The sequence below is a fragment of the Aspergillus welwitschiae genome (genome assembly GCF_003344945.1).
Source record: "Aspergillus welwitschiae strain CBS 139.54b unplaced genomic scaffold BDQ94scaffold_45, whole genome shotgun sequence".
Classification (NCBI taxonomy): domain Eukaryota; kingdom Fungi; phylum Ascomycota; class Eurotiomycetes; order Eurotiales; family Aspergillaceae; genus Aspergillus; species Aspergillus welwitschiae.
In genome coordinates, this window is record NW_020798739.1 from 143,025 (window position 1) to 157,425 (window position 14,401).

The following is a 14,401-nucleotide window of genomic DNA, read 5'->3' on the forward strand; positions in this document are numbered from 1 at the left end:
GTCCGGCTCGGCCTCGAATCGACGAGGTTGGATTTCTTTCCGCTGAAAATTTCCCCGGCCGGCAATCATTCCAATTCTCCTCCATCTCCGCCTGACCCCGTTGGCTTCAGCTGCTCTCCCCTCCCGGCTCGACGCCCCAATCTCTCTTTTGGATCTGACCCTTCGTCGTCCTATCTAACTAAGCCGACTTAATTCCCTGCGCGCGCAATCCTTCGCCTCTCCCCCGCCCACCGCCGAATGTACCGTTCCGACTGATCCCATCCCGGTCACATCATACCATATTACTACCACTACTACCACCCTCGAGCATCCTCATCCATAACCCACGCTCCCCCGACTTAATTCAAAATGTCCCGCTCCGCTGCAGACGCGACCCGGTTCACGGCCACCGGGCCCTACGCACACTCCAAGCCCGGCTCGGCCAGCGCGGCGGCCCCCTACAAGCTCCCTAGCTCGATGGCCAAGCCCACCTCCCAGCAACAGCAACAGCCGCAGTTAAACGCCAATGGCAGACCGGAGTCCCCCAAGGAAAAGGTTGAGCGGTTGAGGGCCCAGGCCCGCGCTGCCCGGTTAGCTCAGTCAACATCGCGGGTGGATCAGATGATTGAGGTAGGACGTCGGTTTGCGAACAAGGCGCATAAGACGATGGTGTACACGCTGATTGCTGCATCTGGTATGTTCATCATTGCAAGGAAGTGACGACGGAAATTGACTACACATACGTGTGGCCGCCGCGAGGATATAAACCTTTGACTAACGCGTTTCGGGAATGAAAACAGGTGTCTGCGGAGCTCTAACAGTCTACTCCGTCATCTCCTTAACGCTATACAACCGTCGGCAGCGGGCTCTGTGGGTGGAGAAGGAGATGCAGAGACTGCAGGATGCGAAGACGGCGTATGCTGCCGGTACGGCTAACACGGAGCAATTGGAGCTGCTCAAGAATGAGAAGATCGGGGAGATCTTCCAGCAGAAGAAGGAAGAGGCTAAGGCGCAGCGGCCCTGGAATCAGGTCAAGAACTTCTTCTTTGGTGGTTTGAAGCAGGATGAGAAGGCTGCTACTGATAGCAGCAGCTCTATCCCCGATAGTGTCTTGGAGGGCGGCAGCAAGTCCGCAGTGCTGGAGGCGCTGAACGCTAAGGCTGCGGAGGACGCGGCTAAGTCTGCTCCTGCCGCTGCTGCTCCTAAGGGCCCGCTGGATGCGTTGGCTGAGAATGCGGAAGATGCTGCGAAGCAGTCGACGCGAAGCTGGAAGAGCTGGTTTACTGGACGGTAAGGAATGAAGAAATATCTGGTATATGGAACGGATGTATGACAGAGAGAGGAGGGAGGTGGGTGGTGTGCGAGGATGGAAAACAAGGAATTTCTCGGAGATGACGCCTATCACATTTACTTATGCTGCTTTTCTGGTTTGCATGGCATCTTCTTTTATCCTTCCCCCTGTTTTTCCACATTCTGGGGTTGCGGCGTCTATGCGGGTTGTATTCTTTTTTTTTGTCTATCTTCATTTCTTTCTAGCTGTATTCTTATCTTGCTGTTGTTCGTTTCCCTCGACCTGTGTATTACTGGGTGAGAGTTCTTGTCTTTACTCTTGTGTACATATACATATCTACTATTCTCTCTCTCTCTCTCTCTCTCTCTCTCTCTCTCTCTCTCTCTCTCTCTCTCTCTCTCTCTCTAGTATCTCTCTCGCCGTCTCTGGATTAGGATAGTGCTGTCGATGGCTTGAGGCCACATAAATCCAGAGGGTCAATCAAGCAAAGATGGATGGATCTGTACAGGCAATCAGATATTGTCGTACTCATCGTTCTATTATTGATTCATCACTGTCTACCGTAGACAGAACCTAGGTGAACAGATACAGGCCAAAAGAATTACAAAAAATGTAGAGAAAAAAGAAAGAAAAAGCAGTCAAGACTTTTACTGGAACAAAGACCGAAAATGCTGCCCGCACAGGCAGAGGCTGTCTGTCCAACACACCCATAACTCAGGAACTCGTGCCCGCAAAGTCAGATAATGAAACCAAAATGAGGTAAAATAAAGCACCCTGGCTATGGTATCTAGATCGGATTATTCGGAACAAAAGGAAAAGGGAATCACACTCGCTGGGGGGGTTCGTAAACGCAGATCATCCATCCTCAATCGCTCAGTGAGTGCCATTGCTGGCCTTGGCTTGAGCGGCTTTGGCGGCGCGTCTGGCACGAACACCATCAGCGAGGTCTTCCAGGACCTGGACGGTGGTCTCCCAGTCAATGCAGGCGTCAGTGATGCTGACACCCTTGCGCAGGCCGGAAGGACCCTCGGGGGGAACCTTCTGGTTACCCTCATTGATGTTGGACTCGATCATGACACCGATGATGGCATCCTGGCCCTCGCGGAGCTGGTCAGAGACCTCCTTGGCGACCAGAGGCTGGTTGCGGTGGTTCTTGTTGGAGTTGCCGTGCGAGCAGTCGACCATGACGACCTCGGGCTGCTTCTTGCCCGCCAGGGCCTCGCGGGCGGCCTTGATGCTCTCACGGTCGTAGTTGGTGCCCTTGTTACCTCCACGGAGGATGACGAAACCGTGCTCATTACCAGCGGTCTTGGTAATGGCAGCCAGACCTTGCTTGGTGACACCCAGGAAGCGGTGGGGGTGAGCAGCGGCACCAATGGCATCAATGGCAACGGTGAGGTTGCCGTCGGTACCGTTCTTGAAGCCAATGGGGAAACTGAGACCGGAGGCGAGCTCACGGTGCAATTGCGACTCGGTGGTACGGGCACCAATGGCACCGAGAGAGATCAGATCGGCCAAGTACTGAGGGGAGATGGTATCCAGCATCTCACTGGCAATGGGCATGCCCATGCTGGTAAGATCAGCGTAGAGCTGACGTGACACACGGAGACCTTTGTTGATGTTGTAGGACTCATCAATGTCGGGGTCGTTGATCAGACCCTTCCACCCCACTGTGGTGCGGGGCTTCTCGAGGTAGGCACGCATAATGACACAGAGGTCGTCGGAAAGCTTCTCGGAGAGCTCCTTCAGACGCTGGGCATATTCGAGGGCCGTGGCAGGGTCGTGGATCGAGCAGGGACCGACAACAACCAGCAGACGGTCATCGCGCTTCTCGATGATCTTCATGGCCTGATTGCGGCCAGAACGGACGGCCTCGAGGGATTCCTTTTTCTATTTACGCATTCTGTTAGCACCAATGGTCTGAACGAGGCATGGACGATGAAAGTAACTCAGAAAATGATCGGCTTAAGCCGCCAACCAGCACATGAAAGGGAAAAGCTTGGGAAAAATGACAGAGAAAAAAAAGAATGGGGGACGGTATGACTCACACCAGGGATCTCATTCTGGAGGTACTGAGGGGGAAGGAGGGGATCATATCCCAGGACTAATTGGAAGAACAGATCAGTATAGGCTCATTGGGCATTCGAATTGGGGGTTATATACTGACCTCGAGTGTCCTCGTTGACTTCTGTGGTGCTGATCAAAGGCATGGTGGAGGGGCAATTGGATGTGTGGGAGGGAGATGTATGAGGGGAAAGGAAGAAAGAGGAAGAGTGGTGGAAGAGGACAACAATGCAGCCTTTATAAGAGGTCTAGAAGGGTCAGGAAGTGTGCAATGGAGATGAGTCAAAGAGGGAGGAGACGGCCGAAGCGAAATCGGGGGTCAGAGAGCGAGCGAGCAAGGCACAAGCGAGAAAAGGAAAAAAAGCGAAGGGGAAATGGAGCAAATGAGAGAAGATGGAAATGGCATGAAGAGACAGAAAGTGTGGGCCGCGGGAGCGCGGACCAGCCGATGATTCACACACTTGCAAAACTTAAGGTTGGTTGGCTGCAACCTGCCGGTGGCGGTATCAGTACCGTATTTACCATGTCACCATCCATCCTCCCTCTCTTTCTCTCTTGATTCGACTCTATCCAACTCTCCTTCGACTCTCTATCTTACCTTCCATCAGCTCGTAGTCTAGATGCTGCTTCATTTGACCCGCTCTTCAAGAGGTTAATCATCCTTCCCCCCACCCCACCACCACCGCCCATTCTTCATACACCCACGGGTGTCTTCCCCTTCCCACCATGGCCCAGAACACTGCCTTCTTCGAGTCTGATGTGATCAATGCATCAAAGCCTCATGGTGTGTGATACTGCATGATTCAATCACACTCAGCTTATCCCATCTTTTCACACAATCTCGACTTCAAAGGCCATTCATGGTACAAATAAAGTTCCCGCTTTAGGTTGTGTCAACTCTACCCCCCGGCGTCTTATCGAAAACGATAGCCCACCGTTTCCAGATCGGTCACTCCATGACTTAATGCCAGAGCACATCATGATTCGGATTACTCCGATTTTCCCGTCTTCAACGTGGTCTCTTAACCACTGGATGCCATTGTTCCAAGGCCCTGTCCCAGATATCTTACGTCAATCAGCCTGTGACTCAAGGGCGTAGACAATCAAGGCTCGAGCTGTTGCATTGAAAGAGAGAGCGACTAAAGTCGGCCAGTCTAGCGTAGCTTCGCATTCGGAGTTCTAGATGTTCGACTGCATCTTGATCACATAATATGGATAAGTTTATTCATCCTAATGCATGAGATCATCCGATAAACGATGACGGCCCATGAGTACGACGCCTGTGCGATAAGCTTCGTATTTCTCAAGTCATCTTATCGCGTACTCCGTGCGGAGAATTAAGTCGCCTTAGGGGGTAAGTGAGATTGGCGGCTATGCATGCAGGGTCATATGTACTCCATAGTAACACCGCTTATCGATTGAGCCCGCTTCGTATAGGGTGAGGACCTCGTCGACTCTGCTGGGCAGTTCGATCACTGTCAGCCAAGCAACGAGTAAGCAATGCGCGTAGCCATGCATGCGGCTTATTCTGTCTTCGACTAAGCCTCGCATATTATCTGCTTTGATTGGTTACACCCAGTCACACGGTACTAGGATGGCGGGACATACTGCATATCGCTCATGTAGCCTTCAAGAAGCACCATCTCTGCGAGAACTGCCCCTGCTCCTAGCTGATTATAGTGTTAGGTTTGCTGGCCCCATGGGGCATACTTGGAGCGAGTATCCCCACGAAGGGGAAATTGGAAGGCCAGTGACTCGCCCACCTTGTATGGTAACAAGCCCCTGTACGTACCCCATGTTGAGCTAGACGTAAAACAGAGTGGCCCTGGGCGGCAGTTCCCGTGTGGACCTGGGGAATCGACCGTTAGACCGTAGATCTACTCGATCTAATCAATTTGCATTCTTGATCCCTCCACTGGAGAACCACTACCACGGTTTGAGGGGAAGGGCTCCGATCTCAGTGGACTCTGACTGGACCTATGGTCGAGCTTGCAGAGGAAAATAGCGAGTCAGAAAAATCCTGTGGGTCTTCAGGAACGCTTCAGCTCGATGTTAAGAACTTAGAATGACCAAGAAGTGTTGGTAGCCAGTCGTAAAAATCGTGTTGGGGGGAGTTGAGGCATCCTGAGCCGGAATAGCGTTTTAGACCGGCTCGCGTGTAATCGCTTTGCCGCCCGCTCACCGAGTCGGGGGAAGAACGCTTCCCCAGCACGGCCGACCCCCAGCCCCTTCAATCCCCACAGAATTCCCCTTACTGGCTTTCCTGCATGCAGCTTGCTGTCGCTGCCTTAAAAAACCAAAATACACACTAAGATAATTAAGGTGCTTTCCGTGGCCCACTGTGTCCAGAATTGCTGCGGCGGAATATCAGCTAAGAGGCTCGTATTAAAACCTGTATCTGGTATGGTTTCAGCACTTACCACTCTCAAGCATTGTTATGCTCGTCTCAAACCATTCTCCCATAACCCTTTCTCACCAGAACTCCACTTACGAACTTGGAAAGAGAAACAATTGGAATCACCAGCGTCAAGGAAATCGGTCCGATACAAAACTCAAAGCATGCATTTCCTATTTTACCATCCACATCCTTCAAGGTAGAACCTCCTCGCCTTTCCAATCCCAACAGCGGCCCCGCCCATCGGAGTCACCGGTCTGCATACCACATAGGTGCTGTAATAGCTTCACTGCGGATTCTTCTGGCTGCAGCATGTGTCTGCCATCCCAGTAATCTTTCGTGAAATCAGTCTGGACTGTCCCGGGATGCAGCGCCACCGCAAAGGCTCGGTCTCTGCTCCGTGACCGCAAATACAGATCGAAAGTTTTGGTCAGCTGAAAGACGGAGGCTTTGCTAGCACGGTATGAATACCAGCCCCCTGTTGCATTGTCCGATATGGACCCAACTCGCGCGGCCATCATCGCGTAGATAGCATGCGATGGAAGCTTCCACGGGCGTTGTACATGTGCAGATGGAGAATCATCCGCAAAGGTTGCCGATGTCTTTGTTGGCAAAAATGGTGCCAAGTGCTTCATCAGAAGCATAGGACCAAGAGCATTGACTTGGAAACTGTGCAGAGCGTTGGCCGCATCGATCTGTGTCGGAGACTTCTCCACGTGCAGAACTCCAGGTACGGTGATTGCAATACGCAGGGAAGCCTGTGGAATCTCTTCTCGTATCTGTGCGGCCATGGCGTGTATGGTCGCCTCATCTAAAACATTGTTCAGGACCAGAAGGCATGAGGGGATGATGCTACTCAGTACCAGTCACGTCAACTTCAAAGACTCTGAGCCTCTCCTCCGCCTTTCCAGTTTCATCATTGAGTTGCTTCAGTAAGCTTTTACGGAGTTGTGCGGTATCTCTCCGCGCAGTCGCAAGGACGGGGAGGTCCGTGTTGGACAGCAGCTGTCGCGCAAAGGCGAATCCCAGTCCTTTCGAAGCCGGGGTCACGAGGGCGAACCCACTGTTTGCAGGTGACATTTGAATAGCACGATTTGGATCGCATCCAGTGGGAACTGAGCTATTAATACAAGAGAGGTTGAATCCCCACGGATGAATATGTTGAAGGTTGAAGCCTAGATCTCCGTGACGTCATGCACATGGCTGCTGCTTTGAACAGAGTAGTATGTAGTGTTAGTTCGATGGCTCTCCGGTGGATGGGAAGACAGTATCAGGCTGTGCCAGATGTCTTCGGTGGATATACTTCTGCTCGCAGAGTAGACCGTCATTGTTTGTCTGAGAGTAAGCTGGCGTGTATTTTTGGTCGGAGACGGCATCAGTTGCAGGGAAGGGCTCGCTTCTATACGGACTACTAAGCCTACTGAGTTTAGAATCATCTTACATTAATAGCTTATGATTCCACGGGAATAAATCTGAAAAAGCAATTGAACTGGCATACATACCCTCCGTCATAAAGAAGTACTTATCTGAGTATGTCATTCAATGCATACTTAGCACTCCACTACATAGTGCTTGTCATCGCATCACCAAAGAAAGGAAAGGTTGTTTCCGTTGCACCAGAAAGAATGTACTCCCAAGGTACCTGATACATCCGCGGCGGTATTAATCAGTAGTAATCGGAGTGAACCCGTAACAAGATACGGTACCAGCCGTACGGCGCTAAACCCCGGCTGGACTTTGAGCGATAAGTCCCGGTCTTTGCTGTGATGATCCATCCACGTTCCAGCTCGGATTTCTTTGATTCTCCAACTAGTTTGACTCCCTGCATGCTTTGGACCAGTCATTCAGCGTGCTGCCTAGCCATGGCCTGTCGTCTTATTACTTACTAGCTTCCTTTAGTATATTACTTGCTTCCTCATTGGAGCCCCTATCTCATACGCGTGTTGCTTTCCACATTCCTACGGAGTATATTCATCAGAATCAATGTGACGTTGACCCTGGATCGAATCACACCCACCGCAATACTCTGTTCAACCTCAACTCCGCATCTTGGTCTCCACCGCTCTCTTTGTCCGGCCTGGCGCCCAAAGCGTCATGTATGCATTTTCCACCAAGCGCCAGAGAGACCAGGAGCAAGAGGACTTCGATGGAAGTGTGTTCCGAGAGACAAAGGTCCGTGTGAAGTTGAGATTGAAGGACCCTTGCTATTCCCGTCCTGCAGCTAATGATAGTCTACAGAAACACAGGTCTCTCCCTCTCCGCGCGTCCCCAAGTATCCTCCAGTTTTCTCCCCTCCCACAGAGCAACCGGCTTGCATCTGGATTCGGTTTCTCAACTCTGACCCCGGTGGAATCCTCAGACGATGACAAGGAGGATAATGGCGCTGACAAATTTGCCCATCACGGTTCGACACAAACTCGGGATCAGCCAGCACCATTAGAGCAAGGGTGTATTCCTATAATGAGCGCAAGCATGGATATTGATAATGAAAAGGACGCACCATATTCGACCAATAATCTTGATCATTCCAACCCGGGGTCTGTCGATGGATATAGCAATTACAGTCTCCAGCCGTCGCCGATCCCACATAGTCTTGTTGACCAGTCGCTGGTTATAAGTGAAGAGTCGACTACACATTCTACGGAAGGGAACACTCCTGCCGCACGGAGTTCCGTCGTAAGAGAAACTGTGCAAAGCTCTACATCAAATACGTCACAGGGTGTCCCTAGAGGTCCGTACGCGAGCCATGACAGGGTCTGGTGGTGCGGTCAACGCCTCCCCAGTCCGGTCAGTGACAATGGCGACGCCATGGCGATCAGCAGCAAGGACTCTGTGAGCGACGCTGATATGACATACATGTCCCAACCAGCGTCTCCACCACCGTGGTATTCAGAAACTACGCCAGATTTGTCACAACCGCCGGGTTCGATAGGCAACCCGACACGAGAGCATCATCTCTCCTCTTCCTCGAAGAAGAAGAAAGTGGCGCTTTCCATGGGCTACCGAGCGGATTGCGACAAATGTCGGCGCAGGGTTCCAGGTCATTACAGTCACATCATCCGTCACTGATACACTTATCCCCTTTCTGTTCTATTTATGTTTCTGTTTGCTTTCTTTGTTCTGCTTGACTTTTATCACTTGATGAGTTCATGATACCAGGCGCTATGGAAGGGTATGCACAGGGAAAGGCGGCTGGGTTGTTTATACTATGATACCAACGGTTTTCGGAATTGTGGGGCTTTACTGGCATTGGCATGACTTGCTTTGTAGATGGGACCAGTTGGGAAAGAGCACTGGTTCGAATGTATCGGAAGAATCAAAGCTTATCATTCGATCATGCACATTGTTGTCTTTTCCCAAAGCCTTGGGAATTATTTGACGGCGAACACCTCTCCAAATAACGATTCCTAAGTTCTTTATAAGCGAAAGAGTCCGGGCACTTCAGGGCCTGTCAACTAGTGGCTAGTTCGTTAATAGTGTTTCCGACTTGCTGTTCCGATCGAGCTGACATAAGCGTCCGCATCCGATGGCGGAAAAGCAGGTGACCGGCACCGGATGTCTTCGTCGGACGTCGATCCGACAGAGATGGAGAAAGAGCTTTGTTTATAGTGGACATGGGACAGTATTCGAGAGTCGACAGGATATATTTACCTCTGAAGATTGATATTGTAAGGCTGTTATCCGGGCACACATCCATAATCAGCATCTCAAGCACAAGACGGGGAACCCCCAGACCGGGACTGCCGACGACTCCACATTTTCCCTAATTTGCCTTCGCCCAGAGACCCCAGCGGCAGTGCGCTTAGCCGATCTTCATTGCCGGTAGTTCGAAGCCAGCGTGCAACTGGCTCAGTCCGCACGCGAGCCATCCCGAGCCCCGGAATCCCTTCGGGTGGTTATATTTCGATATAAGTATGTTGCCGGGCCCCGGTTTTCAACCGGGGCGAAGCGAAAGTCGAGATTCTCTCCTTCCAATTCTCCCCGTCTCTTGCTTGATTTAGCAGTTGAATATCCGTCATAATGGCCTCTCCATTCCCCCGGGGCCTGCGCCAGGTCCTCCAGAAATCTCCCTCGGACAATGTCATTCTCTCTTCCCTTCGTACCCCGGTCACCCGTGCGAAGAAGGGCGGCTTCAAGGACGCCTATCCCGAAGAGCTGCTCGCTCACGTCCTCCGGGCTACTTTGGAGGCGAACCCGAACCTCGACCCTGCTCTCATTGACGATGTCGCCATCGGTTCCGTTCTCCAGGAACTCGGTGGTGCGAAGGCTGGCCGTATGGCTCAGATCCACGCCGGCTTCCCCCACAGCGTGCCTTTCCACACGATCAACAGACAGTGCTCCTCCGGTCTGGCTGCTATCTCCACTATCGGAAACGGAATCCGCTCCGGAGCGATTAACGTCGGTATCGGTGGTGGAATGGAGTCCATGACCAGAAACTATGGCTCCCGCGCCATCCCCACGGTTCTCTGGCCCGAGCTGAAGGAGTCTCACTCCCAGGACGCCCGTGACTGCATTATGCCCATGGGTATCACCTCCGAGAACGTTGCTTCGCGCTACGGCATCTCCCGTGCCGACCAGGACGCGTTCGCTGCCGAGTCCCACAAGAAGGCTACTGCCGCCCAGAACGCCGGTCTGTTCGACAAGGAAATCATCCCCGTCAAGACCCTCTCCTATGACCCCGAGAACCCCGATGCTCCTCCCAAGGAGATTACCGTGACCAAGGACGACGGTGTCCGCCCCAACATCTCGGTTGAGAAGATGGCTAGCCTGAAGCCCGCTTTCTCTCCCACCGGTGCTAGTACCGCTGGAAACAGCTCCCAGGTCAGCGACGGTGCGGCTGCCGCTCTGCTCATGCGCCGCTCTACTGCTACCGAGCTCGGCCTGACCTCTCAGATCCAGGGCCGCTGGGTTGGCACTGCCGTTGCGGGCTGTGCTCCCGACGAGATGGGTGTCGGCCCTGCCGTTGCTATCCCCAAGCTCCTTCAGCAGCTTGACATGACCGTCTCAGATGTTAACGTCTGGGAAATCAACGAGGCATTCGCCTCCCAGGCCTTGTACTCTATCCGCAAGTTGGGTATTGACGAGGCCAAGGTGAACCCTAAGGGTGGTGCCATCGCTATCGGTCACCCTCTTGGTGCCACCGGTGCCAGACAGCTTGCCACTCTGCTGCCTGAGTTGGAGCGTACCGGCCAGGAAGTCGGTGTTGTGAGCATGTGCATTGGCACTGGTATGGGCATGGCTGGCATGTTCGTCCGGGAGTAAAGGATAAGCAAAACAAAAATAAAGGCAGAAAGAAAATTCGGGGCGTTTCCTTCTTGTACAGGTTATAGCGACTTTAGTTATCATGATATCAGCGTAGAGACGCATGTAAATACATACACGCACAATACTATTTATACCCTGTATGAAGACCTATATCTTCCGAACCAATTTCAACAAGTAAAATTTAATCCCACAAAACATACTATTACTAGTATTGATGAAATCTTAAGCGATAAGGAGCTCAACAGATCCAACAATGTCGGGAAAGGTTATTGATTCAACGATTCAAATTGACATAGTGATGTTAAACTTGCGAAGGGATGACAGGGACGTTTATAGGGTGCAGATCCAGGAACAATGTAGATCTGGGAGTCCATTTTCCCTCCTCAACAGCACTCTGAACTACATAGATTGAGATATCCATCCCTATACCGTGAAATATACTAATAAGTCCCGACCGCCAAGCCCCCATCCATGCACGCTTTCCTCACGTGACCTCCCCGGCCGGAACCTCACCACCGCGAAACTTTTCGATCCCCCATCACCTCCGTCCGGGCACCGCCAGCAAAACCCGCAACCCACCCCAATTGCACAGCACCATGCGACCGTCCATGCGATTGCTGAGCCTTGATGTTCAGGGCGCCTCGCGGACCCTGTACGTCTGCTCAGTATGCAGAAACGAGGCGCGGCCGCGGCCAATTGTCGCCCGGCAATTCCTTCGCCATGCTTCGAACACACCGGACTCGCTGAGTGAGCGAGTGAGACGCAAGCTTTGGGGTACGGATAACCCGCCTGGTCTGAAGGATCCGTATGGAGAGAGTCTGCTTGAGAAGAGGTTCGGGAAGGCCAAGGCTCAGCCGGAGGGCGAGACGGAGGTGGTGACTGCGGAGGAGGCAGCACCTGAGGCTGAAGCTGATGCTGTCGATCAGCTGGAGCCGGGGGTTGATTATGAGCCTGCGACGACATGGGAGGGGTTGGAGCGTGTGGGTCATTTGGGAGGATGGAAGAATGCTCCTCGGGCTGAGGTTGATCGGGTTGCGGCGTAAGTTGTTCTCCTTATGGTCATGGCAATGGAGATTTGGAGTTGTTTTGGCTAATTAGTTTGTCTCGATGGATAGATTCGGTCTCAAGAAGAAACTCCGCAAACAGGGTCCCCTGTCTCTTGCTGCGCATCAGGCCGCTGTTGAGATCTGTCTGATGCATGCGCTGAACAAGCCGTTGACGAGCGTCTGCAATGTCGCCGAACATGACAAGGCCGTTTTCAAGATGATCTGGAAGACTAAGATCGTGCCTGGTGAGGCTGGCAGCTGGGGCAGCGCGCTCCAGTACCACAGTAAGCAGGCTAAGGAGGCCCTCGTTTACATCTTCGAGCAGATCGGTGGTAGTCAGCCGGAGGCTGTGGAGCAACAGCAGGCTGCTGAGGAGACTGCCGAGGTTGAGGAGTTCGAGGAGGCCGCTTGGGAGGGTGAGGAAGAGGAGGTTCCTAAGGTTCCTTTCTTCGGATACCAGGAAGCTCGTGATAAGGGATTCTTGACTTTGTCTTTGGAGGACCCCGAGACGAAGTTTGCTGTTAGTTTTCCCCCGTATTCATTCCACCTGGATTGATTTGCTGTGCAGGTAGTCGCTGACCTTTCTTTGTCCAACAGTTCCTCAAGAGATTCTCCCAGCTGAGCGGCCACTTCTTCCCCGACAACATCGTCCACCAGATCTCCACCGTCAAACAGGCCGTCGACTACGTCCAGGGCCAATTGAACCCCAAGCCCAAGAAGCTGGCTGAAATCCTCGAGAACAACGACCGACTCCAGTCCCTGCCCAACATTAAGGTCTTCTCGAAGAGACAGACCCGCTTGCACCGCGATGACGAAATGGGCCGGAGGAAGATCATTGAGGCCGAGCTTCGTTCTAGAGGACTTCTTGCATAGACCGATTGCATGGCATACATATCTTGCAGGTTTGTTTGATTGGCTGGCTGGCTCAAAGATTATCTATCTCTAGTTCTTGTAGCATGTTATATTTAGTACGAAATTATTGCTGTACAATAGGAATTGACGTCTTTTTTTTTTGTTCATTTGGTATTGCTACCATCGGGGAATAGCATTTGATTGTATATCAAGTATAATATAAAATGATAAAATGAGAAACCGGTTCCGTAGCCGGCACCTGAACCCCCAGACGCCCGATGAAACTGCACCCAGATATCGGTATAGAAACTGTACAAGGCAAACACCATGAAACTCAACAACTACTTCCTAGCCGCCGCAGGAAGACTATATCCTCTCGTCATGAAATCCGTATTCTTGGCATGGCCATCCTTAGTCTCCTTTGTGAAGAGACTGCTGATATTGTCACTAGTCCCCAGCATCTTCCGCCGCTTTTTCTTCTCGTTTTCCTCCTCCAGCACCCGCGCCGTCAGCAATGCAGTAGCAGCATTCTTGATACCACTCGAGCCACCCGGTATGGGTGTAGATGTGTTGCTCCGACTGGCAGTCGCACTCGTAGAAATCTCCATGGGCTTTGGTTCCTTGCCCGCATCCGCCGCATCACCATTCGCGGCGTTCTTCTTGCGCTTCTTGGAGCCGGGGGCCTTTTTCAAAGAGTGCGTGAGACCTTGTTCTGCAAGCTTATGTCCACGCTCAATGAGCTGCTGCTTGTCGGCTTCTTTTGTGGGAAGGATGGGAATCACGTTGTCGGGGGTGTATGGCTCGTCGCACTAGATCTCATTAGCACCAACATGAAGACCAAAAACGTATGGGCTGAGATAACATACCTGCAAACACTTATCTCCCTTAAGTTGGCGGATTGCCTCCTCCGAGAAAACATGACCGCACGGCACCAGATAAACCGACTTTACATTGGGACCCAACTGCTTCGCCGTGACGGGACAGATCCACCCCTCACGCTTGTCCTGCTTTCCATTCGCGGGATGGGCTTCGCGCTCTGTGTCGACTTCAAACTTCAGCTCCACGACGTCCCGGAGTCCCTTGACCCGTCCACAGAGGATCTCTTCGCAATCGGCCTTGGAGCTGATGCCGTCGGCTTCGTCGCCGGGAAGAAGGAATCTGAGAATGGCGTCTTTGTTGTAGAGATTCCCGACGCTGTCGGAGACAATGGGTCGCATCAACTGGTTGTGCGATATCGGACATGTCGTCCACGAGTGTTCTTGTTGTTCGCGCTGCGCCTCTTTTACTTGCGCTGTGCTGGGGTTGCGGGCCGCTTCGCGGACGAGCTCGCGACGGGTTGGGATACTGGTGATGCGGGTGGTTAGTTTGTGCTTTTTGATAGAGTGGGGGAGATTGTAAGAGGCTTGTTGAGCATACCTGCCACCATCATTACCCATGTTGTCGCTGGAAGAACAAGGAAATGGTAACTGAGAGTAGTAGAAGAGAAGTTCGACTTATTGCACGCTCGCC

At 52.3% G+C, this 14,401-nt stretch overlaps 7 protein-coding genes across 7 annotated transcripts; 4 read left to right on the top strand and 3 right to left on the bottom strand.

Annotated features, from left to right (window-relative positions):
- Positions 1 to 69: 69 nt before the first annotated feature.
- BDQ94DRAFT_152006 (cytochrome c oxidase assembly protein COX14) lies at positions 70 to 1,674 on the top strand. Its single transcript, XM_026767863.1, has 2 exons — positions 70 to 673; positions 780 to 1,674. Exons 1-2 carry the CDS (start codon positions 349 to 351, stop codon positions 1,271 to 1,273), a joined length of 819 nt encoding a protein of 272 aa, XP_026621475.1. The 5' UTR covers positions 70 to 348; the 3' UTR covers positions 1,274 to 1,674.
- On the bottom strand, positions 1,611 to 3,877 carry BDQ94DRAFT_152007 (3-deoxy-7-phosphoheptulonate synthase). The gene is made up of 3 exons (XM_026767864.1): positions 3,438 to 3,877; positions 3,319 to 3,374; positions 1,611 to 3,160 (listed from the first exon to the last, which is right to left on the bottom strand). The coding sequence occupies exons 1-3, from the start codon at positions 3,478 to 3,480 to the stop codon at positions 2,144 to 2,146; spliced, it is 1,116 nt and encodes a 371-aa protein (XP_026621476.1). The 5' UTR covers positions 3,481 to 3,877; the 3' UTR covers positions 1,611 to 2,143.
- Positions 3,878 to 5,923: 2,046 nt separating this feature from the next.
- Positions 5,924 to 7,308, bottom strand: BDQ94DRAFT_162811 (uncharacterized protein; the record flags this gene model as incomplete). The annotated part of the gene is made up of 3 exons (XM_026769619.1): positions 5,924 to 6,540; positions 6,593 to 6,792; positions 7,295 to 7,308. 3 exons carry the CDS (start codon positions 7,306 to 7,308, stop codon positions 5,924 to 5,926), a joined length of 831 nt encoding a protein of 276 aa, XP_026621477.1.
- A 216-nt stretch (positions 7,309 to 7,524) lies between these two features.
- Positions 7,525 to 9,107, top strand: BDQ94DRAFT_97665 (uncharacterized protein). Its single transcript, XM_026776963.1, has 2 exons — positions 7,525 to 7,901; positions 7,968 to 9,107. The coding sequence occupies exons 1-2, from the start codon at positions 7,824 to 7,826 to the stop codon at positions 8,796 to 8,798; spliced, it is 909 nt and encodes a 302-aa protein (XP_026621478.1). The 5' UTR covers positions 7,525 to 7,823; the 3' UTR covers positions 8,799 to 9,107.
- A 474-nt stretch (positions 9,108 to 9,581) lies between these two features.
- BDQ94DRAFT_152012 (thiolase family protein) lies at positions 9,582 to 11,141 on the top strand. The gene has a single exon (XM_026767865.1). The coding sequence runs from the start codon at positions 9,750 to 9,752 to the stop codon at positions 10,989 to 10,991; it is 1,242 nt and encodes a 413-aa protein (XP_026621479.1). The 5' UTR covers positions 9,582 to 9,749; the 3' UTR covers positions 10,992 to 11,141.
- A 407-nt stretch (positions 11,142 to 11,548) lies between these two features.
- On the top strand, positions 11,549 to 13,059 carry BDQ94DRAFT_152013 (mitochondrial 54S ribosomal mL50 protein). The gene is made up of 3 exons (XM_026767866.1): positions 11,549 to 12,033; positions 12,110 to 12,560; positions 12,638 to 13,059. The coding sequence occupies exons 1-3, from the start codon at positions 11,591 to 11,593 to the stop codon at positions 12,911 to 12,913; spliced, it is 1,170 nt and encodes a 389-aa protein (XP_026621480.1). The 5' UTR covers positions 11,549 to 11,590; the 3' UTR covers positions 12,914 to 13,059.
- Positions 13,060 to 14,369, bottom strand: BDQ94DRAFT_152014 (uncharacterized protein). The gene is made up of 3 exons (XM_026767867.1): positions 14,309 to 14,369; positions 13,759 to 14,236; positions 13,060 to 13,701 (listed from the first exon to the last, which is right to left on the bottom strand). The coding sequence occupies exons 1-3, from the start codon at positions 14,326 to 14,328 to the stop codon at positions 13,234 to 13,236; spliced, it is 966 nt and encodes a 321-aa protein (XP_026621481.1). The 5' UTR covers positions 14,329 to 14,369; the 3' UTR covers positions 13,060 to 13,233.
- Between the last annotated feature and the right edge of the window lie 32 nt (positions 14,370 to 14,401).

Excerpts from the sequence above, each read along its gene's own strand:
- BDQ94DRAFT_152007 (XM_026767864.1), bottom strand. The coding sequence starts at position 3,480 with ATGCCTTTGATCAGCACCACAGAAGTCAACGAGGACACTCGAG. Across the intron at positions 3,375-3,437 it reads AGTCAACGAGGACACTCGAG|TCCTGGGATATGATCCCCTC; the intron begins GTCAGTATATAA and ends TCTTCCAATTAG. Across the intron at positions 3,161-3,318 it reads TCCAGAATGAGATCCCTGGT|AAAAAGGAATCCCTCGAGGC; the intron begins GTGAGTCATACC and ends ATGCGTAAATAG.
- BDQ94DRAFT_152012 (XM_026767865.1), top strand. The coding sequence starts at position 9,750 with ATGGCCTCTCCATTCCCCCGGGGCCTGCGCCAGGTCCTCCAGAAATCT.
- BDQ94DRAFT_152006 (XM_026767863.1), top strand. The coding sequence starts at position 349 with ATGTCCCGCTCCGCTGCAGACGCGACCCGGTTCACGGCCACCGGGCCC. Across the intron at positions 674-779 it reads CACGCTGATTGCTGCATCTG|GTGTCTGCGGAGCTCTAACA; the intron begins GTATGTTCATCA and ends GAATGAAAACAG.
- BDQ94DRAFT_152014 (XM_026767867.1), bottom strand. The coding sequence starts at position 14,328 with ATGGGTAATGATGGTGGCAG. Across the intron at positions 14,237-14,308 it reads ATGGGTAATGATGGTGGCAG|TATCCCAACCCGTCGCGAGC; the intron begins GTATGCTCAACA and ends CCGCATCACCAG. Across the intron at positions 13,702-13,758 it reads AGGGAGATAAGTGTTTGCAG|TGCGACGAGCCATACACCCC; the intron begins GTATGTTATCTC and ends AATGAGATCTAG.
- BDQ94DRAFT_97665 (XM_026776963.1), top strand. The coding sequence starts at position 7,824 with ATGTATGCATTTTCCACCAAGCGCCAGAGAGACCAGGAGCAAGAGGAC. Across the intron at positions 7,902-7,967 it reads GTGTGTTCCGAGAGACAAAG|AAACACAGGTCTCTCCCTCT; the intron begins GTCCGTGTGAAG and ends GATAGTCTACAG.
- BDQ94DRAFT_152013 (XM_026767866.1), top strand. The coding sequence starts at position 11,591 with ATGCGACCGTCCATGCGATTGCTGAGCCTTGATGTTCAGGGCGCCTCG. Across the intron at positions 12,034-12,109 it reads GAGGTTGATCGGGTTGCGGC|ATTCGGTCTCAAGAAGAAAC; the intron begins GTAAGTTGTTCT and ends CTCGATGGATAG. Across the intron at positions 12,561-12,637 it reads ACCCCGAGACGAAGTTTGCT|TTCCTCAAGAGATTCTCCCA; the intron begins GTTAGTTTTCCC and ends TTTGTCCAACAG.